The sequence below is a fragment of the Carcharodon carcharias genome, chromosome 18, assembly GCF_017639515.1.
Source record: "Carcharodon carcharias isolate sCarCar2 chromosome 18, sCarCar2.pri, whole genome shotgun sequence".
NCBI lineage: Eukaryota > Metazoa > Chordata > Chondrichthyes > Lamniformes > Lamnidae > Carcharodon > Carcharodon carcharias.
This window is the reverse complement of record NC_054484.1, coordinates 96854211-96880963: the sequence shown is the minus strand read 5'-3', so window position 1 is coordinate 96880963 and position 26753 is coordinate 96854211. Positions and strand designations below refer to the sequence as shown.

The window sequence follows — 26753 nt, the reverse complement described above, 5'->3', positions numbered from 1 at the left end:
CTAGCATCTTGTATAGTTTTAGCAAGACTTCCCTATTTTTATATTCCATTCCCTTTGAAATTAAGGCCAACATTCCATTTGCCTTCCCTATTACCTGCTGAACTTTTGCAACAGAGGTGATAAAAATTCTCTGCAACTTGACAGCAAGGATAGTGCAGGGGAATTTGCAGTTGGTGATCTTCCCATGCCCTTGTACTTCTAGGCGAGAGGAGGCGGTTTTGGAGGATGTTATCGAAGGAGGTTTGGTGACCTGCTGCAGCGCATCTTTTAGATTGTATACACTGTTGTCAGTGTGAGTCATTGATGGAGGGTAACTGAGCTTCTAAAATATTATATCGACTGAACTACTTTTGGGATGTCCTGCCATTGTGAAAGGTGTTCTGTAAATGTAAGCTGTTTCTGTTTAACCTATTGCGTTGTGTGATGGGAAGAAAGAAGCATTCCATGATCCATCACATAATTTTTATTTCAGTAACTAGTTTATTTCTGTGGCTATTACAGGCCAACTCCCAAATCCCTCCGGCATTTTGACTACAGATAAAGTCGGTGCAGAGTAGAAGATAGTCACATCATGTGTAATTGGCAGAACAAAACTAATCCAAACCGTTTATTGGTGATTGACTACACAGAATTCCGTGGCAGCGCTTTTGATCACAGCTTTCAATATACGCTGTGCATTTGGGATGTATTCCCACACGATCAAAAGGAGAGGTTGTCAACCAGTGAGAACAACAGAGAAAAAGTGGGGCCGTCTACACACGGTTGGCAGCGGTTTTGAATTTCGCGCCCGCTATTTTTGATGGCACGCGGACACCATAGTGTGGTGGAAAGGAACCCAGAGCCGTTGGAGCGTGCGGCGCGAGCTGCGGGAGAGCGATGAGCGGGCGCGTGGACAGCGACGCGGTGAGCGGGAGCGGGCGCGCGGACTGCGGCGAGGCGAGCAGGGGGCGGGGATCGAATGCGCGCCCACCCCTCCATCCCCCCCCGCGTGGCGGTGGGCGGGTCGCTTGGCCTAATGCCCGGGGAGCCTGTGCGCGGGTTCCGCAGCAAAGCAACCGCCTCGGATGATTCCCGATGAGACCCAGGCGATCATTCTCAATCGGTTGTCAAGTGTTACAGCTCTCCCGAGGAGCAGCCGCTTTCTTGAACCCTGATGTCGGAGATAATCTCAGCTCAATCCTTCGCGCTCCCCATCATCGCTGAAATGTTAACCCTGTATCTCTCCACAGGTACCATCTGTCCTACTGAGTATTTCCAGCATTTTCTGTTTTTATGTTAGGATTCGGTGTCAGTGATGTCCCCGAATCTTGGCTCTGAGTCAGAAGGTTTTAGGTTGAAGCCCTACTCGTGAGACCAGCACAGGTAAAAGTAAAAAAACTGCAGATGCTGGAAATCCAAAACAAAAATACCTGGAAAAACTCAGCAGGTCTGGCAGCATCTGCAGAGAGGGACACAGTCAACGTTTCGAGTCCGTGTGACTCTTCAACAGAACTAAGGAAAAATAGAAAAGAGGTGAAATATAAGCTGGTGAGACCAAACCAAAACTGGGCGACCGCTTTGCAGAACACCTGCGGTCTGTCCGCAAGAATGACCCAGACCTCCCTGTCGCTTGCCACTTTAACACTCCACCCTGCTCTCTTGCCCACATGTCTGCCCTTGGCTTGCTGCATTGTTCCAGTGAAGCCCAACGTAAACTGGAGGAACAGCACCTCATCTTCCGACTAGGGACTTTACAGCCTTCCGGACTGAATATTGAATTCAACAACTTTAGATCTTGAACTCCCTCCTCCATCCCCACCCCCTTTCTGTTTCTTCCCCCTTCCTTTTGTTTTTTCCAATAAATTATATAGATTTTTCTTTTCCCACCTATTTCCATTATTTTTAAATATTTTTAAATCTTTTATGCTCCCCCCACCCCCACTAGAGCTATACCTTGAGTGCCCTGCCATTCATTCTTAATTAGCACATTTGTTTAGATAATATCACTATCTTCAACACCTCTGTGTTCTTTTGTCTGTGACATCTTTTGATTATCTGCTTGCTTGTCCCTACAACCACACCACCCCCCTCCACTGTTCTCCCCCCACCCAACCCCGCCACCCCCCCCCCCCAAACCTTAAACCAGCTTATATTTCACCCCTCTCCTTATATTCGCTCAGTTCTGTGGAAGGGTCATGAGAACTCGAAATGTCAACTCTTTTCTTCTCCACCGATGCTGCCAGACCTGCTGAATTTTTCCAGGTAATTCTGTTTTTGAGCTGGATAGAGGGCCAGTGATAGGTGGAGATAACCAAAATATGTCACAGACAAAAGGACAAAGAGGTGTTGAAGGTGGTGATAGGCTTGAATCTAACCTGACACAATACTGAGGGACTGTACTATCGGAGTTGCAGACTTTCAAATGAGATGTTAAACTGAGGCCACAACTACCCCCTCAGGTGGATGTAAAAGATCCGTTGGCACAATTTAGAAGATGAGCAGAGGAATTATATCTGGTGTCCGAGTCAATATTGTGTTTCATTGTCTGTAAAATGGTTTGGGAGGTCTTGAGGTCATGTTAGGCACTCCTTTTAGTGTAGCAACTGCTATTTACCATGTGATCTTGAGTTAGATCTAGGGTTTGGATTAGGACTATTGGTTAGGGTTAGGGATGAGGGTTAGTGGTTGGGGCTATGGTGTTAGAATTGCGCCATTAGAGGCTAGGGTTAGTGGCATCACCCTTATTGACACTGCCATTGTCACCTGATTTGTCCAAATTTTAGTATGTAGAGACCTGCTCATTCTAGTGACTTCTGTTGGGATACTGGAGCAGCACTCCTTCTGGTGTTACTAATCACTAAGGCCCCCATGTAAAATTAACCAAAGCTAGCCATACCTTCAAGTTACTGAGAGCCTGAAGCTGCAAGACCATAAGGCCATTGTCAGCCTTTCAACATATAACCACTGAATTAGGACAGCTGGATTCAAATCCAGAAGTTTTGTGAAGTGAGTCCAGAGGTGCCTACCTCTTGGCTACTTATAAATCCATGCCTCCATTAATTTGCATATAATCTAAAATTGCCAACACAGAATACATCTGTAAATGAGGCAGCCACCTTTTCTTGACATTTAGTGGCACTACTATTGCCCAGTCCCCCACTATCAACATCCTGGATGTCGTCACTGATAAGTAATTCAACTGGACAGGTCGTGTACATGCAGTGGCTACTAAAGCAGGTCAAAGTCTGGGTATTCTGTTTTAAATGACCCACTCCCTGACATTCCTAGTTCTCACCACCACCTATAGGGCACACCAAGAGTATGAGGTAATAACATCCAAGTGTTTGGTTAGGTGTAGCTGCAAAAACACTCAAAGCTCAGTGCCATATCAGGGACAAAGCAGTCTGCGTGATTGGCAGCTCATTCACCACTTTAAGCATTAATTCCTGCCACCACAACCAGCGTACTGTGGTTGCAGTGTGTACCATCCAAAAGATACTCTGCAGCAACTCACCAAGTGTTCTTTGACAGCATACCCCAAACTCATAATCATAACCACCTAGAAGGACGAGGACAGCAGAAGTATGGGAACACTGCCACTGCCAAGTTCCCCTCCAAGTCACAAAATATCCTGACCTGGAAGTGTATCACTGTTCCTTAATTGTTGCTGAGTCAAAATTCTGGAACTCCCTACCTAACAGCACTGGGGGAGCACATTCAGCCAATGGATGTGGTTTATTTGGACTTTCAGAAGTCTTTCGACAAAGTCCCACGTAAGAGATTAGTGTGTAAAATTAAAGCGCGTGGGATTGGGGGTAGTGTATAGAGATGGATAGAAAACTAGTTGGCAGACAGGAAACAAAGAGTAGGAATAAACGGGTCTTTTTCCGAATGGCAGGCACTCACTAGTGAGGTACCGGATTTACATGCGGGAACTAAATGTAATATCTCCAACTTTGCAGATGACACAAAGCTGGGTGGGAGGGTGAGCTGTGAGGAGAATGCAGAGAAGCTTCAGTGTGATTTGGACAAGCTGAATGAGTGGGCAAATGCATGGCAGATGGAGTATAATGTGGATAAGTGTGAGATTATCCACTTTGGTAGCAAAAACAGGAAGGCAGATTATTATCAGAATGGTTACAAATTGAGAGAGGGGAATGTGCAACGAGACTTGGGTGTCCTCGTACACCAGTCGCTGAAGGTAAGCATGCAGGTGCAGCAGACGGTAAAGAAGGCAAATGGTATGTTGGCCTTCATAGTGAGAGGCTTCGAGCACAGGAGCAGGGATGTCTTCCTGCAATTACATAGGGCCTTGGTGAGACCACACCTGGAATATTGTGTGCAGTTTTGGTCTCCTTATCTGAGCAAGGATGTTCTTGCTATGGAGGGAGTGCAGCGAAGGTTTACCAGACTGACTCCTGGGATAGCGGGACTGACATATGAGGAGAGATTGAGTCGTTTAGGATTATATTCGCTGGAGTTCAGAAGAATGAGGGGGGATCTCATAGAAACCTATAAAATTCTAATAGGACTAGACAGGGTAGATGCAGGAAGGATGTTTCCGATGGTGGGGGAGTCCAGAACCAGGGGTCACAGTCTGAGGATACAGGGTAGACCATTTAGGACTGAGATGAGAAATTTCTTCACCCAGACAGACAGTGCTATCACAGAAAGTAGTTGAGGCCAAAACATTGTATGTTTTCAAGAAGGAGTTAGATATAGCTCTTGGGGCGAAAGGGATCAAAGGATATGGGGAGAAAGCGGGAGCAGGCTAATGAGTTGGATGATCAGCCACGATCATGATGAATGGCCGAGCGGGCTCAGAGGGCTGAATAGCCTAATCCTGCTCCAAATGTCTATGTTTCTATTACACACTGCAGTGTTCAAGAAGAAGGATCACCACCTTTTCAGTCCAACTAGTGATGGACAATAAATGCCAGCCTTGCTAACGACACCCATATTCTCAGAATTAATAAAAGAAAAATGACCTTGATGCTCTCCTGCCCTGCAACCTAAACAAACTGTCCCTTTTTTGCCTCATCTTTTTAAGGACATTCTCCACCCTTATGGTTCCATTTGTCTTCCCGCCGTACAAGGTTTTCCATCCATTCCCCAGTGTAAAAAAAATCACTGGTGACTCCACTGTATTTGCTCAACTACATTCAATGGAGCTGACCACCAATAATCTATAGGGGAATTGATGAGTGAGGGAGGGGTCATGAGAACACATATAGGTGGAGTAGAACTCCATTTATATTGCACCTCTGCCAATGTAATGGCTGCTTGCAGAATTCAGGCAACAGTGTCTTGTTATTTTGAGGCTGGGTCTTTTTCAAAATTTTGGCACGAAGTCTAGAAGAGCTTGATTTTGCGGTTTCATTTAACACATTGTTAGAATATTTATATAGCCAGCATTGAATCTTATGTTGAGCAGGCATGACAATGCATTAACATGATTAAGTCTTCAAAGCAAAATGGTAAGAAGTCCACAAAAGTAGTTTACATTGACCTGATATGCTGTGCGATCTCAATGTCAGCAATGAAACTTTCCTGCATAGTCTGAAAGAGATTATGAAAACTGGAACAATCTGCAAACTTGCCTCTCATTTAGGCCCTCTGTGTTACAGACACTGCCTTTTGTATTTACCCTTAACTGTTCAGCTGATTCAGCTGGGACATCGCAGCGAGACACCCCACTTACCCAAGACCAGAGAGCTTAGGGCAGATTGGTCAGAACCAAAGCTTGGAGATGTCAAGCACACAGTTTACCGATGCCTAGCACCAATAATTATCCGGTTAGGACTGTTATTAGTTTCAGTTGTATCATTTATCTACGGGGAAATCTGATGTACGTGAAGCAGTGAGATCTAACACCCACTTCTCCCTAATATGTGATTGTACATTCCTGTTTTGCAAAATGAAGATGGTTTCAAGAGGGTAGAATGAGTATGCCGTTCTGTTATTTATACCTGCCTATTTTAAATTGCCTTTTCCCGAACAAAGTCTTTTCATTCCATTCCCAGGGTAGAACGCTGATAACAGTTGGACTTGGTGTCGCAGCAGCAGTATTTGTAGGTAAGCCAATGGTTCACTTCGCACCTCTGCAGTTCTTAAAAAACTAGTGTAGTCCTTATCTGTTCTAAAATAAACAAAGATTTGCATTTATATAGCACTTCAAGGCTTCCTAAAATGCTGTATAGTTTTTGAAGTGTAGTCTGTATTGTAATATATAGGATGCAGCCTATTTGCACACAGCAAGCTTCCACAAACAGGAATTAGAAAACGACCAGATAATCTGTTTTAGTTGTTGACAAATGTTAGACAGGGTACTGAGGAGAACTCCCCTAATTTCTTCAAATAATGCCACACAATCTTTTACGTTCAGGTGCAGATGAGGCCTTGGTTTCACATCTCATCCTGAAATCCATACCTCTGACAGTGTAACATTCCCTTAGTATGGTACTGGGGTGTTAGTGTAGATTACGTGCTGAAGTCTCTGGAGTGGGCCAATCAGGGCAACTTGGTCTGCCAAATATCCATCAATTTAAATAAAGGCTTGGGTTGTTTCTTTCCTTACCATCTAAGAATTGGTTGAATATATTGCACTGGCTCAAAACATACAAGAAGAAAGGTGAGAGGAGAGCATTTAGTTATTGGTGCTCCTTTATGCATGCGGTGTAATCTTATGCACTAATATCCTTGATCAGTAGTAATTCCAAAATCCTAATGAAGGAGAAAAATAATGCCTGTGGCCAATTTTAGAAACTAACCGATGAAATTTCTTCCTCAAATCCAGCACACTCCAGGAAAGTATGGTTACCTGTGACACACCACTAAACATACTGCGTTACAGACATCTTACCTCACTTGTCCTCTGCTTGATACCTTCTGTCATAATTTTATCCAACGTGCCTTAAATTTATCACACTCTGTGCTTACCACTACATTTTTGGATAAATTTAAAATTTAACTGTGCATTCAACCTACATGTTTTAGTTTTACTGGTCTTTTTTATTTGCATCATTTTATACACTGAAGTCTAACCATGTTCTTCAGTAAGAAAGTTTTTAAGTTGACAGTAAAATTTAAAAATTACTTTGAAAGACCTTTTCTGTAAGCAAATGAGAAAAAGTCTCAATTTGAGTTAATGTGCCTCGACCATCCCCTGGTGGTTAGATTCCATCTGTACAACGCTGGTACACTTTCCTTGCTTTTTCATTATCTACTATTTTCCAGTTGAATGTTTTATGAGTTAGTCTATTTCTTATTGTGTATTTATTTTTCCCTTCCTCCTTCCTTTTGCTTTGTTCCTTTTTAAATGCATCTGTAACGTCTTCCAGTTTGCCAATTTATAAATTGTTTGGTCTTTGCACAGATGCTACCTGACCTGTTGAGTGTTCCCAGCTTGTTTCTGTTTTTGTTTACGTTTTCCCTGAATTGATCTCCATTTTTTCCTTTGTGACATTTCCGGCGTGACTACTCTGCCATCTGTGGCTGCTCATTGAACGTGCTATTTTCTAACTGACCATTTAGTAATCTTCCATTCTTACTTAACCAATTGTGTGTTTTCCTTCTCAATATAAATGGCAAACACTGGATGCCGAACAAGTTAATGTTCCAATAAAACTATCACCTTATCCACGTAATCAGTTCAGCATTCTATATGTAAACTCAAAGGCAAAATGTCATACTCTTTCTTAATTGTTTTGGATCAGTGGTTCAGGTCCAATAATACAGCAGACCAGATGAACCCAGCCTGATGGCTAACATGCGTGATGTAATTACTCTAATTGAGTGGAAGGGGTTAATGTTCTGTACACTTGACATAATCTCTCATTTAGATCATTTAGTTTTCACTCCATTTTTATATCTGTGGAAAAGTATGGGGGATCTAATTCAGGAGAATATTTGCTTTTGGGAGAAATTTAACCTTCCTTACCCAATTTTTTTGACTGACTGGATAAATGTTTCTATTGAGAAGTGAAAAAACTGCTGCTAGGTATATCTATCAAATATATGTTTGAAAAGAAATTGCTGTTTTGCGTGTACATGCAAAGTGTGAAAGAAATGCTTGGAATAATTTTTAAATTGCTCCAATTGTAAGTCTCCCTTCCTGTCCAGAGGGGGCTTTTAGGCATTGGGCGAGGAGAAAGAGTTTCTATTACAATTATGAGGATTTATTGCCATGACCCCATTTGGAAAAAAAGTAGCAATTCGTTCTCCATCATGTGTACATTTCTTGACCTCAAGAGCTGGCGTATGCTTGTCTGTGCTGCTCTTGTATGCTGCAATGCATAAAATGTTCTGGGGTAATTTAACTGCTGTGTCTCTGGCACTGTGGATTATTCACGTGCCCTTTGGTATGGGCAGAATCAATCCTCAGGTGAAGTCCTCTGGCTGTAAGTGCTTTATGTGTGATGTGTTTGGCCAGTATCAACCCAGTGCCTAGTTCCCTTATTTGGTACCCTCACTCAGAAAGGCCACTGGATGGCTGGTATGGAAAGAATTGTCATGCTTGCATAACTAAGGCATGCTTTTCTGGGATTGGAGTTGAGTCACATTGCAGAACTTTACTCTGTGCAACACTTGATCAAACGTGGGAATGCTTGATGCTAACATTGGGTACCTAAAATGGAAAGAGTTCAGTTTTTCAGCAATAACACCCTTCAGCCTGGTGCGCGCGCACACACACACACACACACACACATGCTAAAAAAAAACCTAGATACTCTTCAATGTCTTTGCCTGAAGACATGACCTAGGGCAGAAAATTGTTGTGTTGGGTGTTATGTTTTGGTATAACTTGTTGGATAGGTAGCAAAGCGCTCTTTATATGGATGAGTACAAAAAGGAAATAACGAAAATTGTGTAAAGGAATGTCCCCTCCATTATTTTGATGTAGAATCAATGTCGTTGATTTGAGGTGAAATAATACAAGGTGCTAAAACAGCCAGTTTATTTTATAACAAAAACAGAATTACCTGGAAAAACTCAGCAGGTCTGGCAGCATCGGTGGAGAAGAAAAGAGTTGATGTTTCGAGTCCTCATGACCCTTCGACAGAACTTGAGTTCGATTCCAAGAAAGAGTTGAAATATAAGCTAGTTTAAGGTGTGTGGGGGGAGCGGAGAGAGAGAGAGAGAGAGAAGTGGAGGGGGTTGTGGTTGTAGGGACAAACAAGCAGTGATAGAAGCAGATCATCAAAAGATGTCAACAACAATAGAACAAAAGAACACATAGGTGTTAAAGTTGGTGATATTATCTAAACAAATGTGCTAATTAAGAATGGATGGTAGGGCACTCAAGGTATAGCTCTAGTGGGGGTGGGGAGAGCATAAAAGATTTTAAGATATTTAAAAATAATGGAAATAGGTGGGAAAAGAAAAATCTATATAATTTATTGGAAAAAAAAGGAAGGAGGAAACAGAAAGGGGGTGGGGATGGGGGAGGGAGCTCACGACCTAAAGTTGTTGAATTCAATATTCAGTCCGGAAGGCTGTAAAGTGCCTAGTCGGAAGATGAGGTGTTGTTCCTCCAGTTTGTGTTGGGCTTCACTGGAACAATGCAGCAAGCCAAGGACAGACATGTGGGCAAGAGAGCAGGTTGGAGTGTTAAAATGGCAAGCGACAGGGAGGTTTGGGTCATTCTTGTGGACAGACCGCAGGTGTTCTGCAAAGCGGTCGCCCAGTTTACGTTTGGTCTCTCCAATGAGGAGACCACATTGGGAGCAACGAATGCAGTAGACTAAGTTGGGGGAAATGCAAGTGAAATGCTGCTTCACTTGAAAGGAGTGTTTGGGTCCTTGGACGGTGAGGAGAGAGGAAGTGAAGGGGCAGGTGTTGCATCTTTTGCGTGGGCATGGGGTGGTGCCATAGGAGGGGGTTGAGGAGTAGGGGGTGATGGAGGAGTGGACCAGGGTGTACCGGAGGGAGCGATCCCTACGGAATGCCGATAGGGGGGGTGAAGGGAAGATGTGTTTGGTAGTGGCATCATGCTGGAGTTGGCGGAAATGGCGGAGGATGATCCTTTGAATGCGGATGCTGGTGGGGTGATAAGTGAGGACAAGGGGGACCCTATCATGTTTCTGTAAGGGAGGAGAAGGCGTGAGGGCGGATGCGCAGGAGATGGGCCGGACACGGTTGAGGGCCCTGTCAACGACCATGGGTGGAAAACCTCGGTTAAGGAAGAAGGAGGACATGTCAGAGGAACTGTTTTTGAAGGTGGCATCATCGGAACAGATGCGACGGAGGCGAAGGAACTGAGAGAATGGGATGGAGTCCTTACAGGAAGCGGGGTGTGAGGAGCTGTAGTCGAGGTAGCTGTGGAAGTCGGTGGGTTTGTAATGGATATTGGTGGACAGTCTATCACCAGAGATTGAGACAGAGAGGTCAAGGAAGGGAAGGGAAGTGTCAGAGATGGACCACGTGAAAATGATGGAGGGGTGGAGATTGGAAGCAAAATTAATAAATTTTTCCAAGTCCCGACGAGAGCATGAAGCGGCACCGAAGTAATCATCGATGTACCGGAGAAAGAGTTGTGGAAGGGGCCCGGAGTAGGACTGGAACAAGGAATGTTCCACATACCCCATAAAGAGACAGGCATAGCTGGGGCCCATGCGGGTACCCATAGCCACACCTTTTATTTGGAGGAAGTGAGAGGAGTTGAAGGAGAAATTGTTCAGCATGAGAACAAGTTCAGCCAGACGGAGGAGAGTAGTGGTGGATGTGGATTGTTCGGGCCTCTGTTCGAGGAAGAAGCTAAGGGCCCTCAGACCATCCTGGTGGGGGATGGAGGTGTAGAGGGATTGGACGTCCATGGTGAAGAGGAAGCGGTTGGGGCCAGGGAACTGGAAATTGTTGATGTGACGTAAGGTGTCAGAGGAATCACGGATGTAGGTGCGAAGGGACTGGACAAGGGGAGAGAGAAGGGAGTCAAGATAACGAGAAATGAGTTCTGTGGGGCAGTTCTGTTTGTGGATTTTGGGTAGGAGATAGAAGGTGGCCGTCCGAGGTTGGGCGACTATCAGGTTGGAAGCTGTGAGAGGAAGATCCCCAGAGGAGATGAGGTCAGTGACAGTCCTGGAAACAATGGCTTGATGTTCAGTGGTGGGGTCATGGTCCCGGGAGAGGTAGGAGGAAGTGTCTGCGAGTTGACGCTCAGCCTCCGCTTTCTGTCGAAGGGTCATGAGGACTCGAAACGTCAACTCTTTTCTTCTCCGCCGATGCTGCCAGACCTGCTGAGTTTTTCCAGGTAATTCTGTTTTTGTTTTGGATTTCCAGCATCCGCAGTTTTTTTGTTTTTATTTCTCAGTTTATTTTATAGTTTTGTTTAACATGACTGCTGAATAGAGAGAGTCGTCTGTATTGTAGATCTTGGCATAAAATTACAAAAACATTAATAGATTAAGTAATTGGGCGAAACAAGGCAGATAAATTGCAATGTAGATAAGTGTGAGGTCATCCATCTTGGACTAAAAAAAGATAGATCTGAGTATTTTTTTAAATGGTGAAAAACTAGGAACAGTGGAGGTCCAAAGTGATTGAGGGATCTGCATATACCGATCACTAGTCGGATCCAGAAAATAAAAGTTAATAGAATGTTAGCTTTTATAACTTAAATTATAGCTTGAAAATAAAGGGATGAATGTTTTGCCTCAGCTATACAAAGCTCTGGTTAGACCACATCTGGAGTACTGTATACAATTCTGGGCGTCACAGCTTAGGATATATTGGCTTTAGAAGGAGTGCAAGAGAATGTTACTAAAGCTCCAATGGTTAGATTACGAGGAGAGATTATATTATAGTATTCCATAAAATTGTATTCCCTTTGACGATTAAGGGGTAATTATATTTAAGTTTTTAGGATTTTGAAAGGAACCAATGGGGTAAATGGAGGTAAACGTTTTCCACTGGCAGGGGTGTCTAAGATAATGGGACATAAATCAAAGCCAAGCCATTTCAGAGAGGGTTTAGGAAACATTTCTTCGTGCAAAGGGTGGTAGAAGTGTGGAATTTTCTCCCTCAAAAAGCAGTAGATGCTAATTCAATTAATAATTTTAAATCTGAGATTGATAGTACATTTAATTGTCAGAAAGCTAAGGGATAAGATGCTAAGGTGGGTGGACTGGGTCAAGATATAGTTTATCCATGATCTCACTGAATGGCAGGGAAGGCTCGAGGGGTTGATTGATCTCTTGTTTTATTTAGTATAGACCATTAAAGAGCGCTATTTTGCCTTTAATACTGCAAGCACCATAAGAAATATACCTGATTTTTTTTTTCAGGTCGCCATGCATTTCGAGTATGGAAGCCTTTTCAACAAATGATTATGGAAACTGCAAGAATTATCCCTAGTCCTGTAAGTGCGTTAACAACAGAACTTGGCTTTTCAAAAATTGCACTTGGTTATTATACCTATTCCAATTTGTACTTGACTCAAATATTTTGGGGTGTTCTAAATTTATGTATATAATGAACATGCTAATTTGTGCAATGATTTCTGAGAGGGTTTTCTGTTATAAACTTAGCTTAGTGGTAGCACTTTTACTTTAGAGTCCGATGTCCATGGATTCATGCTGCTGTCAAGGGCTTCTTTAAAAATTCATTTACGGGATGTGGGTGTCGCTGATTAGGCCAGCGTTTGTTGCCCATCCCTAATTGCCCTTGAGAAGGTGATGGTAAGCTGCCTTCTTGAACTGCTGCAGTCCATGTGCTATAGGTACAACCATAGTGCTGTTAGGCAGGGAGTTCCAGGATTTTGAGCCAGCGACAGTCAAGGAATGGTGATATAGTTCCAAGTCAGGATGGTGAGTGGCTTGGAGGAGACCTTTCAGGTGGTGGTGATCCCATGTATCTGCAGCCCTTGTCCTTTTAGGTGGTAGCGGTCATGGGCTTGGAAGGTGCTGCCTCAGGAGCCTTGGTGAGTTTCTGCAGTGCATCTTGTAGATGGTACACACTGCTGCCACTGTTCGTTGGTGGTGGAGGGAGTGAATGTTGGTGGAAGGGGCGCTAATCAAGCGGGTTGCTTTGTCCCGGATGGTGGCAAGCTCCTTGAGTGTTGTTGCACTCATCCAGACAAGTGGAGAGTATTGCATCACAATCTTGACTTGTAGATGGTGGATAAGCTTTGGGGAGGCAGAAGGTGAATTAGTTGCCATGGGATTCCTAGCCTCTGTCCTGCTCTTGTAGCCGCAGCATTTATATGGTTAGCCCAGTTCAGTTTCTGGTCAGTGGTAGTCCCCAAGATGTTGATACTGAGGGATTCAGCGATGGTAATGCCATTGATTGTCAAGGGGTGATAGTTAGATTCTCTCTTGTTGGAGATGCTCATTGCCTGGCACTTGTGTGGCTCGAATGTTACTTGCTACTTGTCAGCCCAAGCCTGGATATTGTCCATGTTGCATTTGGACATGGACTGCTTCGGTATCTGAGGAGTTGTGAATTGTGATGAACATTGTGCAATCATCAGCGAACATTCCCACTTCTGACCTTATGATGGAAGGAAGGTCATTGATGAAGCAACTGAAGGTGGTTGGGCCTAGCACACTATGCTGAGGAACTCCTACAGTGATGTCCTGGGACTGAGATGAATCACCTCCAACAACCACAACCACTTTCCTTTGTGCTAGGTATGATTCCAACCAATGGAGAGCTTTCTCTCTGATTCCCATTGACTCCAGTTTTGCTAGGGCTCCTGGATGCCACATTCGGTCAAATGCTGCCTTTATATCAAGGGCATTCACTCTCACCTCATGGTGCACATGTCCTAAGCTGACAGTTAAATCACGATTGAGGGAGTGCTGAAATGTCAGAGGTGCCAACTTTTAGTTGAGACGTTAAGCTCTCTCCGATTTCTACATAACATCAAGGAATAGCTGTAGAAATTTCCAGGTGTCCGAGGCAACAATTGTTCCTCAGCCAATCCCGTGAAGAACAAACCTGTTGTTTATCTTGCTTTTTGGACCTTTCTATGTGCAAATTTGCTGGCGCATTTGTCTTCATTGCAGACAGTGGCTATATTTCAAGTGTTAATTCATTGGCTGGGAAACACTTTGCAATGACCTGGGAATGTGAAAGGCACCATGTTTGTGCAAGTTATTTCACTTACAAATCTGTAATAGTCACAAATAGTGTCCTCCCAAGTCTAAAATAAAAGCAAAATACTACGGATGCTGGAAATCGGAAACATAAACAAAAATAGCTGGAAAAACTCAGCAGGTCTGACAGCATCTGCGGAGAGGAATACAGTTAACGTTTCAAGCCTGTGTGACTCTTCATCAGAGCTAAGAAATATAGAAATTAGGTGAAATATAAGCTGTTTGAGGGGGGTGGGACAGGTAGAGCTGGATCCTTCCAAGTCTGTTGTTCCACGTTTGTTGTCCATACATACTTTGAATCTGAATCATTTTATGCAGTAATTATGTGGAAATGAAATGACTTTTATTAGATAATCTGTAATTTGAAATTTGTACAATAACCTTTGATATTATAATTGTTTCTTTATTACCACAAATAAACTATGAAGTAATTGCCCTAATTGAATGGAAGAGGTTAATGTTCTGTGCACGTAAATTATATACATTTAGATTCCATTTTCCCCATGTTTTTCACCTGTTATAGGCTGAAATTTAATCTTTCCCACTATGGTTTGCATTTTTTCAAATGACTTGCAATAAAACATGGATTTGCTGCGTGACAATATGTGTGTGTTGTACAGGCACCCATTTAAAACACTTGTGGGTTCCTTCAGAAAATGTCAGAGAGAAGCAGAAGTGTTCATCATTTCTGTACGTCATGGAAAAAGTGGATTTAGAATGAAGACGAGGCCAGCATGATTTATTTTATTTCCAGAGTTGCTTGTTTCTTCATTCAGATTCAAGTTTTGCTTCCCTCCATCATCTACTGTGATTCCAATTAGATATTTAGTGACTGGTTCGCACATAACAATATTAATGACAGTGAAGTTCTGTGGTTAAAAAGCCTTTTTAAAGAAACTTATTATCTAATTTTCATCCTTGAGGGCAATTTTTGGAGGATACAAATAACTCACACTGTTTGTTCCTGACTGTCACTGCTTCCTTTGAAATTTGAAGGTTGTAAAATTTCTGCTGCATCAGCTAAGCTAGGCATCAGTTGTTGGCAATAGTACTCTTGGATACTGGTGTAGCAATTATGTTATTGAATTTGTGCTGCAGGGTCCTAGACTAATAATGCAGAGAATGTGGGTTCAAATCCCATCATGGACGTTTGCGAATTTAAACTCAGCAGCTTTTTACTTCCAGATTCTTCTTAATCTATCAGTAAAAAGGACCATGAAGCTAGCAGATTGTCATAAAAATCCAAGTGGTTCATTAATGTCCTCTAAGGTGGCCTAGCAAACCACCCAGTTATTCCAAACTTTCAAACTTTAGCTTGAGCAATAAATGCTGACCTTGTCAGCATACCCACATCGCAAGAATGATTTTTTTTAAGGAAATGTACATCTGAGGACTTTCCTGAATTTACATGGGGCAAAGTTGAACTATTTTTGTCTCTGGTGAGTTGTACTATTGTCTCTCTTGTTACGGGATTAAAATCTCATTTAGAGGAAATGGCACAGTGAACACCCAACAGCTCAGGGCATAAAAGCAAAATATTGTGGATTCTGGCAATCTGAAATAAAATTTCTATGGAACTGAAACAAAGAAGAGTCACATTGGACTCAAAATGTTAACTCTGTTTCTCTCTCCACAAATGCTTCCATACCTGCTGAGCTTTTACAGCACTTTCTGTTTTTAGCCCTGGACAAAGCTGGATTGCTTGTATGAGCATTGATGGAATATTTCTAAAAGACATTTGAAAAGTTGCCTGATCAGAGGCTTGTTATTAAAAATTCAACAACAACCAACACAGAATCACAGACTCGCATTTATGTAGTACCTTTAACATCAAATATTTTAGGCGTTTAGAAGTACAAGAGGAAATGTAACAACATACGTAGGAAGTTGATGGACAGGAAACAAATAATTAGGTATAATGGCTATCACTTAGACTCAAGAACAGTTGAAAATTGTGTGCCCTGTTTCTGAAAATGGCTGCATTTCCATACAAATAATGTAGAATGTTCTGCTCCTGGTATGATGCAGTTTTGGACTGGGGAGAGATATTTAAAGTATTGGGAAAAGGCAAATTTTCATTATACAACATTAGTAAAATGCACTGTGCTTGGAGGTGCAGTAAGAACTTAAACCTACTCTTGAATAAAACTTTTTTTCTTGGAAGGTGTTGATGACATTATTTTCTTCTTTCTTGACCACCAAATTACTCTGATGCTTAATTTGTGCATGTATATATGTAATGATCAAATAATGATTCAAAATGGCAACTAGAACCATAATTAAAGAGGATTTTGTAGAAACCTGAAATGTGGAATTGCAGAAGTAAGCTCAGCAAATGTTAATCTAGTAGGGTATTTTGTATCATGGACAGATGGGTTTTTACAGGGATTGTTTTATTTTACAGAGCTTTTCAGCATATTACAAAGGGGGATTTGAAGCAAAAATGAGTAAGCGTGAGGCCAGCCTTGTATTAGGTATCAGGTAAGTGTCTTCACACATCCTTATCTAGATGTTGTTCTGGGAATCTCTCATTGACTAAGGAATTACAATTTCTGAGGGGTGTCTCCTGATCTACTGCTGTAATATTGGCAAAAAGTCAACAGGAACCTTGGAGAAATGGGATATATGGTTGTTTCCCTGTAGTCCATGATGATTTTGCAGGAAAACAGAAGAATCACTGCAGGAATTCTACTGCTATGGGCCCTAATTCCTTTGCCCTCATGTACGATAATCAGTTACATTAAATTAGTCGTGACCAGCCTTTCGAAATCTCCAATGCAAAGCCATACGTTCACAAACATTGGCCTGTTTCTATCGGTAGAGTAAAAAGTACTTAACTGCTTGAGAAGTTTGATAACATTAATCTTTTGTTAAACTCCAGATTCTGAATGACCTTCTGAATGTCTTTACGACCCCTAAACAGCCAACGTGCTGTCAAAGTTGGATTTGTTATCTATGATCACCTCTAACAGAATACCAAGCAGTCCACATATATGTGGCATAATTTGCAAGAGAATCCCTGGATAGGTTCACAACAGTAAATCTTCAAAGATGGGTAATATATATCCCAAGAATGCAAAGTGATGCTGGGAACAAAATGGACAAAAAACTGATGGTCATCATGAAACAGCAACTGAATACAGTTTTCAGACAAATTAACATGGCACCCATTTTAAAGAAAAAGATGACAAAACAGAACCTGGGTAGCTACAGAACCATTTGTCATGCAACAATAGTTCCAAATAGTGAAATTACTAAGATTGCTTTAATGACAATTTAATGAATAGGAGCATACATCATTCCAGAAAGGGGTAATGTATCCTGACCAGTTTCCACAGCTCTTTTTTGAGGTAATGACTGATACTTGAATACATAGTCTAGGCTGACACTTCAGTATTGAGGGAGGCCTACACTTTCATGGGTATCATCTTCTGGATGAGATGTTAAGCTGAGGCCCTGCCTGCCCTCGCAGATGGACGTAAAAGAACTCGGGCACTATTTCGAAGAATAGGTGGGTTCTTCCTGGTCTACAGACCAATGTCAGTCTCTCAACCTACTTCACTTATGCTGGCTATCTGGTCATTATGCTGTTTGTCTGACCTTGTTGTGCATAAATTGGCTGCTGTGTTTCTCACATTACAACAGTGGCTACAGTTAAAAAGAACTCCTTTAACTGTAATGCTTTGGGATATCCTGAGGTCACGAAAGGTGCTATACAGGACCGTAACTTCCAACCTCCAGGACATTGTATTTGGGGGGCGCCCCAAAGATGCACTGGGGAATCGCACCCCCTTCCGGAAAGTCCCAGGTAAGAATTGCTTGGCAATTGCCTGGGAAGTTCAACCTTCCTTTGGGAGATTGCCCTGCAGTAGGAACCATCCAAAAATGCGATTTTTGCATTGCAAACTTCTGGCGGTTCCAACTGTCTTACATCAGTAATTACCCAGAAAAAATTAGAAGAATTAAAACCACTTCTAGCTTCTGGGTAACTACATTCTACAGACTCACACCCCCCACCAACCCCCCAATGGTTCTCTCCCTAACCCTCCTCTACCCCCCTCTCCCCATCACGGGTGTTCCCTACCCCCAGGGGACTCCGCCCCCACCCCAACCGCCCACACCCCACCAGCATGGGACCCCTCCCCCAACTACACTGCCCATCCCCCCCACCAACCCATCAAATTCTAACCACTTACCGGACAAACCTACCTTCTCCCTGGCTTGAAAGTGGCTGGATCTTTAAACCTACCTGATTTACAGCAGCCAGTGCTGTAAAAAAGGGGGCCAGGCCTCCATGTATCTGACTCTGCAGCCCTCAACAGAAGGATCTGGGAATGCTGTGCCCTGCACAGGTCTCGCCCTGCCTGAGTTGGAAGGTTGGGTGAGAAGGGTTCGGAAGAATTTGAAGGTATGAAAGTAGGAGCAGAGTGGCAATCCGACTCTGATTGCCACTCTGCAGAAATTCAGGCCCGTAAATGCAAATGCTTTCTTGGTGTTTCAGAATATTGGCTTTTTTGTCTCTCATGTTACACAAGGAACGTAGCCCCATGAGCTGTTCCACCATTCAATGGGATCGTAGGTGACCTTCAGTTTAACTCCACATTTTGCTTTTACTCTGAAGGGTTAAAAATCAGCTCTGCTCACGGAGGGTAGCACAGATTTTCATAATTTTGTCTTGATGTCTAAGGGGCAACTTTCTGAGAGAAAAATACAATCCTTGTTGGATTTTTTTTTCAGATATACTATGACAATTCGTAGTTATATAGTACAATTTATGCAATAAAAGTCCCAAGGTGCTTCACTGGAGCATTATAAATCAAAATTTGACTCTCAGCCACATGAGCAGACATTAGGGCCAATGGTCAAAATCTTGGTCAAAGAGGAAGGTTTTGAGATGTGTCTTAAAGGAGGAAGAGAGGTGGAGTGGTTTAAGGAGAGAATTCTAGGGCTTAGGACCTAGGTAACTGAAGGTAAAAATGAAGGTAAAAATTAAAATATGTCTGGTTGGCAGGTTTTTTACGATCCGACTTATTTTGGTTGGGTCACTTTCTGGTAAGTATTTCACATTCTGCCATCAAATTGGAGCACTGTTTATACATAGACAACCAGGCCATATTGTTTCCTTGGATGATGAGAAAAATTAACTGGCAACTCACATTTCAGTGTGGCTTGGTCTAACAATCATTTTTAATTCCTTGGAGGTTAACTCCAGCGAACACCTCATTGTGAGAAAGCAAAAAACAATGACCACCACAGGACGTTCCAAAACATCTTACAGCCAAGTACTTTTGAATTGTAGGCATTCTTGGTAAGAAAAGTAGCAGCCAATTTGAGCACAGCAGGCCCTCACAAACAGCAGTGAAATTAATGATTTGATAATCTGTTTTAGTCATGTTGATGGAGGGTTAAGTATTAACCCGGACATCCTGGAGAACACACTTACTCTTCTTTTGAATAGTTCCATGGAATCTTTTACGTCCACTTGAGGGACCAAATGGGACCTCCATTCATCTGAAAGGTGGCCCCTCTAACAATATAGCTCTCTCTCAGCACTGCACTGAAGTGTCAGCGTAAATTTTATGCTGTGGGACTCGAACCCACAGCCTTCTAACTCAGAACATAGGTGTTATCAATCCCAGCCAGTTCACAAAGCAAAGTGGGAGCAAAGTTCATAGGCCCACGTTTCAGCTGACTGCCCACAAAATTAATGACTGGACATTTTAGTGACAAATAAGGCAGTGTTGAATGAGAGAGTTGGGCCTTTAAGATAAACTAGTGTAAACACACTGGTCAGTTTGATGAATAGATCATGGTGGTTAGATTCTAACTTCACAGAGTTTTGCAGTTGTGGGAACATTTCTTAATCCTTGAGAGATTTTCTGAGTGAGCAATGAATATGAATTGATGATATTTCTCTCTTTAGTCCATCAGCCAGCCGAACAAAAATTGGAGAAGCCCACAAGAGAATTATGCTACTGAATCATCCTGACAAAGGTAAGAATAATATTTAGTGGAACTTTAAATAAGTGGGCCATTTGAATTCCTTGGCAATTAACTCCAGCTATTGTAGCTTCACTGGAAACCGTCATATAACTTTTGAATGTTTATTTCGGGTATGGGTTTTGCTTACAACATTTAGAGAGCACCTGTCAGCCACATCAAGGAGTTAATATGCAATGATGAATCCGAAGTCTTATAGATCATAAAAATAGTCATTTGGTAGTACAGAACTTGAGTATTGCTGAAAAAAAACATTTTGTCAAAGTTTTTTGTCTTGCACTCTTCAGGATAATTGCAGCAGTATCAATGTCAGGTGAAGAAAGCAACAACTTTATACTGCATGAGAAGAGAGCGCTGATTGATTGGCAAGTGGACTCAGATTGGTAGAAGTGATGCCATGGAGAATGCACCAGCTAATGGTGACTGACAATTAACTGTCAAATATTGTTTGAAATTTAAACGAGGCAGCTTGACTCTGGCCAAGGCATTGCCATGAGGAATGAACCAGTGGATAGCTATCACTTGTTTAGCTGAAACAGGCACAGTGTGTGTACATTTTCTTTCTGTTCACAGAGAACAGGTCCCTGCGTATTAATATATATAGCTTCCAGTACATGCAAATGCACCACACTACAAGCCTGACTGGCAACCAATTTAAAATTGCCAATGTAATTTTTAGCACACAGGATTATTTAGTAAATGTTGTCCAATCGCGGAATCACATCTAATGTTGGACACTGTGTTTTGAGTTTTGCAAGCACAGGCTGGTTGGGTACAATCTGTACCTTGCCCATTGCGAACAGAGGCTGGGACATGCTGTTTAATATAATCTGTCAGTCTTTGGGATGTCCGGCCTACATATCTAGCATAACACTGATACAGAAATGCACATACCACATTATTCATTTGTGAACTACTTTTTGGCAAGACAGCAGCATCTTATTAGTGGTGAACACCACTCACATAGTAGCAGCGCTAAACAGCTAGCTTCACCTGTTGCTCAATTTTTGAGATTCCTTGCCCTTCCAGGGTAATCTGAGGTAGACTAGGCATTTTTCAGGGCCAAAAGTGTTGGCCATAGGCCCGTTTATGAGTTTGTGCGATATACATCATGAAATGGTCTTATCAGGTTAGCTATTATCCTGCAGAGTGTCTTTGATGTGCCCTATTTTAGCCCTGAAAAGTGCCCAGTCTACCTCAGATTACCCTGGAAGAGCAAGGACTCTCAAAAATTTGAGCAACAGGTGAAGCTAGCTGTTTCATGCTCCTACTATGCAGTAACAACACGAGTGGTATTCGCCACTAACAGGATGCTGCTGTCAAATCATAAAGACATTCTGCCTATCTCACAAATGAGTAATGTGGTATATGAATTTCAATGGCAGTATGATGCTAGGTATGTAGACCGTACATCCCAAAGACTGGCAGATTGTATCAAACAGCATGTTCCTTCAGCTGTTTGCAACGGGCAAGGTATGGACTACCCAATCAGCCTGTGCTTGCAAAACTCAAAACACTGCCCAACAATTGATGTGATTCCGCAATTGGACAACATTTGCTAAATAATTCTCAGTGTGCTAAAAATTACGTTGATAACCTATTGTCAGCCGGGCTTGTAGTGTGGCGCATTTGCGTGTACTGGAAGTTACATATTAATATGAAAGGCCCTGTTTTTTGCAGACAGAAAAAGCATCTGCACACATTGTGCCTGTTTCAGCTAAACAAAATACGTGAAAGCCATTCGCTGGTTCATTCCTCAGGGCTATACCTTGACCTAACAGAGGCAAGCTACCTGGTTTAAATTTCACACAATGCTTGGCACAATGCTTAACTGTCAGTTACCATTAATTGGTGCATTCTCCATGGCAACGCCTCTACCAATCACAGTCCACTTGCAAACCAATCAACACTTTTCTCATACAGTATAAAGTTGTTGCTTCCCCTGACATTGGTATTCTTGTGATTGTCCTGAATAGTGCAAGATGAAAATCTTTGACAAAATGTCTTTTTTCAGCAATACTCAAGGTCATAAAAAATTAATATTTGAAGTGCATCCTGTGGTAAATGGGAGCTGATAAGCAATTCTGAAGAACTGTTTTTAATTTCTCAATGGTTTAGATATGCAGTGTTAAAGTCTATTGCCAGCATGATAATGAAAAGTGGCTGATGATTCTTCACATTACAGTTTATTAATTGGAGGTGGGGTGGGGAGTAGGGTTTGCAGCCACTGAGATTCTCTACCTTGTACTTGTTGACCTACATCAGCTCCTGGTCACTGAGCGCTTGTATTTTAAATATGTTATCTTTGTGTTAAAGTCCCATGGTCTCACCCCTCCCCATGTTCAATAACGCCCTACAGGCCAACTGCATTTTCCAACTCAGTTGCTGTCTATCCAACCCACCACACCATCTCTAAATCTCTCCGCCTCCCTCTCTTCCTTTTAAGGCCCTCTTTAAAGCATACTTGGTCAAGTGTCCTAATTTCTCTGCCTTTGTCTTGGGCCAGGACCTTTGAAGCCTATTGGGGTCAGGACCTGAGGTGGACAGGCGTGAAATTTCCCGCTGCTGGCTGGTGTACCAATTTACCAGCAACTTCCTGTTCCAAGCCATTTTTGAGAATGCCATGTTGGGGATAGAATAATTACCCACCTACAAATGGCTGATAGCCAATTAGAGGTAATTAAGGGCTCAGCTTTGGCTGCTGTGACTAAAGTATCACAGATCTGCAGAAGCAGAGCAATAAATCACAGGAACGTGCTGTTGGAAAGACCAGCTGAAGTGAAGCTGAGAATTTTGGTAGATTGGGGTTTGGTAATAGCCCTCATCTTTTATGAGGGGCATGAATTTTCTTTGGTATTTTGGGGGGTTGGCTTGTACACATGCCGCCTTGAAACGATTACCATGTATACTTGCAGATGGAGTAGACAGCTGTCCATTTTACTTCAGGGAATTAATAGCTGATGCAGCCTGGCCATTTAAATTCAAAAACAGAATTAGCTCGAAAAACTCAGCAGGTCTGGCAGCATCGGTGGAGAAGAAAAGAGTTGACGTTTCGAGTCCTCATGACCCTTCAACAGAACTGAGTGAATATTAGGAGAGGGGTGAAATATAAGCTGGTTTAAGGTGGGGGGGGGTGGGTGTGGGGGGAGAGAAGTGGGGTGAGGGGTGTGATTGTAGGGACAAGCAAGCAGTGATAGGAGCAGATAATCAAAAGATGTCACAGGCAGAAGAACAAAGATGTATTGAAGGTGGTGATATTATCTAAACAAATGTGCTAATTAAGAATGGATGGCAACACACTCAAGGTACAGCTCTAGTGGGGGTGGGGTGGAAAGACTAACGGCATAAAAGACAGATTTAAAAATAATGGAAATAGGTGGGAATAGTACTCCCCCCTCCATCCCCACCCCCTTTCCGTTTCTTCACCCTTCCTTTTGTTTTTCCAATAATTTATATAGATTTTTCTTTTCCCAACTATTTCCATTATTTTTAAATCTATGTCTTTTATGCCCTCTTAGTCTTTCCACCCCACCCCCACTAGAGCTGTTTGTTCTTCTGTCTGTGACATCTTTTGATTATCTGCTCCTATCACTGCTTGCTTGTCCCTACAACCACAGCCCCCACCCCACTTCTCTCCCCCACCACCACCCCCTCAACCTTAAACCAGCTTATATTTCACCCCTCTCCTGATATTCACTCAGTTCTGTTGAAGGGTCATGAGGACTCGAAACGTCAACTCTTTTCTTCTCTGCTGATGCTGCCAGACCTGCTGAGTTTTTCGAGCTAATTCTGTTTTTGTTTTGGATTTCCAGTATTCGCAGTTTTTTGTTTTTATATTATGGCCATTTAAATTACTTGGTTACTCTTAATTCAAATTAATTACGTATTCCTCATATGCCACAGGAGTGTAGAAACATGGCAAGGATATATCCCTCCTTTTCTCCTCACACTGAACTTTCTGCCTCAGATACTGAGTGATAGCCTGGTAATGCTTGTCTTCACCAGTATCTGTCACAATTTCCAGGTCTTCACTGGGCAATTTCCTGTATACTCACTATTATCTGTAAACTGTACTCTTGCTGAACTCATTTCTTCCCTGTACTTGAACCTGGATTTTACGTATTGGTACTTGAGTAAAAATTATCAATGGTTAGTGCTCAGTCTAGTTACTATTTAAATAATGACCTTTTGTATAGCCTTAAATGCTTCCTATACCCTTGAACATAAAAAAGCTAGATTATAAAATGAAAAGATAGCTGTTAAACTTTGAGCTTTAAAAATAGTCTGTTTAGAGGATGATGAAGAATAACCAGATTTTGCAACGTAATCATTTGGGACAGTCATATTTCCACACACGGCAATTCCTATACATTTTAACATTGAGTCCTGTATGAAAAGGCTTTTAAAGATATTCCAGTGTTAAGGTTTTTAATATAAGTGTAATCAAAACCAGAAAACCAGAAAAAGAATACCTGAATATTCTACTAAACAGGGTCTGTTTTGAGGCAAATATTCAAAACTGATCTGCGGAGAATCATACTTTGCTTCAGATAATTTTGACTCATTTTCTAATTAATCAACTAAAACTGTAACTGAAATCACTTCTAACCAAGCTACAAGAAAGTGATTTTCAAAGTAATTTTGGTATGTGAAGCTGTGTTCACACTAAACTTCAACATTGTTGGTGAAGTAGTTTTCACTTGTCAGATTAGTCAGAGTTTGGTCAGAAAGAGCGCTGCCATGAGATCCAAACCAGATGCTCTGATTGGACATAATTTAGATGTAAATGTGCACTTTAATTTTTTTTTTTATGCAGCGAGCTTTGATGATATAGAATACATTGTTTGAAAGGATGGTGGAAGAAGGTTTAATAGTAACTTTAAAAAAAGGGAATTGGATATATACTAGGAAAGGAAAAAGTATCCAGGGCTATGGAGAAAGAGCAGGGGTGTGGGACTAATTGGACAGCTTACAAAAAGCTAGTACAATAATGATGGGTTGAATGGCCTCCTGTTCTGTAAAATTCTATGATTCTGTAAGTAGAAACTTTTCTTTAAGTGTACACTGATTGAGATCATAAAGAAGGTTATTTTGTGAAATTGTATTATTTATTTATTGTTGATCATTTTTGCAAATAGAACTGAAATCAGTAATGGAAAATCATTAATGAGAGGACAGGCAACCTTCCAGTCAAAATTTAAAACAGAGCATTTGTTTCCATGTAATTTTAGGAGGATCACCATTCCTTGCTGCAAAGATCAATGAAGCAAAAGACCTATTGGATTCTTCCAGCAAAAAATGATTCCTCATGTTTGTGTTATTTATTATACATAATTTAGTAGTAAAATACTATGCACTTACTGAATAAGTGCTGTTAAAATTAAGATTGACATACACTGTCATATAACATTATTGAAATGTACAGTTAAAATGTGTTTGTGATAAAATCGGGCTTGGAACCAAAAAACATGTCATTTTATTTTACACAAGACATGAATTAAATTCTGTTAAAGTCCTCATTTCGAAGAATGAAAGTACATCTAGCGTGTACACTATCAGGCGAGTGTGAGATCTGCATTCTAACCCTAATTCTGTGGTAGTCACAACGATGAGTGAATTTGATTGCACGATGGAACCAAACCGTATGTGATGACTTCATTTTGATTCCTTGTACATAATCTACATTTATTTATTTATTACTTGATTAGCTGCAGAAATAAAGATGGTGACTATTGTGTCTGTTGAGGGACAAATGGAAAAACATTTGTGAAAAGCAGCGGGGCCATTTACAGCAAGAGATTGAGAGAGAAGCAGCGAGGCCATTTACAGAGATAGCTCTTGTGAAAAGCAGCGGGGCCATTTACAGAGATAGCTCTTGTGAAAAGCGGCGGGGCCATTTACAGAGATAGCGCTTGTGAAAAGCAGCAGGGCCATTTACAGAGATAGCGCTTGTGAAAAGCAGCGGGGACATTTACAGTGAGAGAGAAGCAGCGGGGCCATTTACAGAGATAGTGCTTGTGAAAAGCAGCGGGGACATTTACAGTGAGAGAGAAGCAGCGGGGCCATTTACAGAGATAGCGCTTGTGAAAAGCAGCAGGGCCATTTACAGAGATAGCGCTTGTGAAAAGCAGCAGGGCCATTTACAGAGATAGCGCTTGTGAAAAGCAGCGGGGACATTTACAGTGAGAGAGAAGCAGCGGGGCCATTTACAGAGATAGCGCTTGTGAAAAGCCGCGGGGACATTTACAGAAAGAGAGTGAGAGAGAAGCAGCGGGGCCACTTACAACCAGAGCGCTTAAGAAAAGCAGCAGGGCCATCATTTACAGCAAGGGAGTGTGAGAGAAGTAGCAGGGCCTTTAATAGTGAGAGAAAGAGAGTGGCCTTTAACAGTGAGAGAGTGAGAGTGAGTGTGGCCTTTAATATTGAGAAAGTGCGAGGGGAGAGTGGCCTTTAACAGTGAGAGAGTGAGAACAGCAACGGGACCATTTACAGTGAGAGAGTGAGAGGAGTGTGGCTTTTAACAGCGAGAGAGTGCAAGAAGAGAGTAGCCTTTAACAGTGAGAGAACAAGAGAAGTGTGACCTTTAACAGAGAGAATGAGAGGAACATGGCGTTTAACAGTGAGTGCGAGGGGAGTGAGACATTTAACAGTGGGAGAGTGCGAGACGAGTGTGACATTTAA

The 26753-nt window shown here is 42.1% G+C and overlaps 1 protein-coding gene across 3 annotated transcripts; it reads left to right on the top strand.

Annotated features, from left to right (window-relative positions):
- Positions 1-298: 298 nt before the first annotated feature.
- Positions 299-25535, top strand: dnajc15 (DnaJ (Hsp40) homolog, subfamily C, member 15). Of its 3 annotated transcripts, none has more exons than XM_041211822.1 (6): positions 299-388; positions 6003-6054; positions 12261-12334; positions 16477-16553; positions 19996-20066; positions 25304-25533. In XM_041211822.1, exons 1-6 carry the CDS (start codon positions 356-358, stop codon positions 25372-25374), a joined length of 378 nt encoding a protein of 125 aa, XP_041067756.1. In that variant the 5' UTR covers positions 299-355; the 3' UTR covers positions 25375-25533. The 3 variants fall into 3 exon arrangements, with proteins under 3 accessions (XP_041067756.1, XP_041067757.1, XP_041067758.1); XM_041211823.1 differs by lacking the exon at positions 299-388 and adding an exon at positions 809-903; XM_041211824.1 differs by lacking the exons at positions 299-388; positions 6003-6054 and adding an exon at positions 1056-1229 and having other exon boundaries at positions 25304-25535.
- Positions 25536-26753: the final 1218 nt, after the last annotated feature.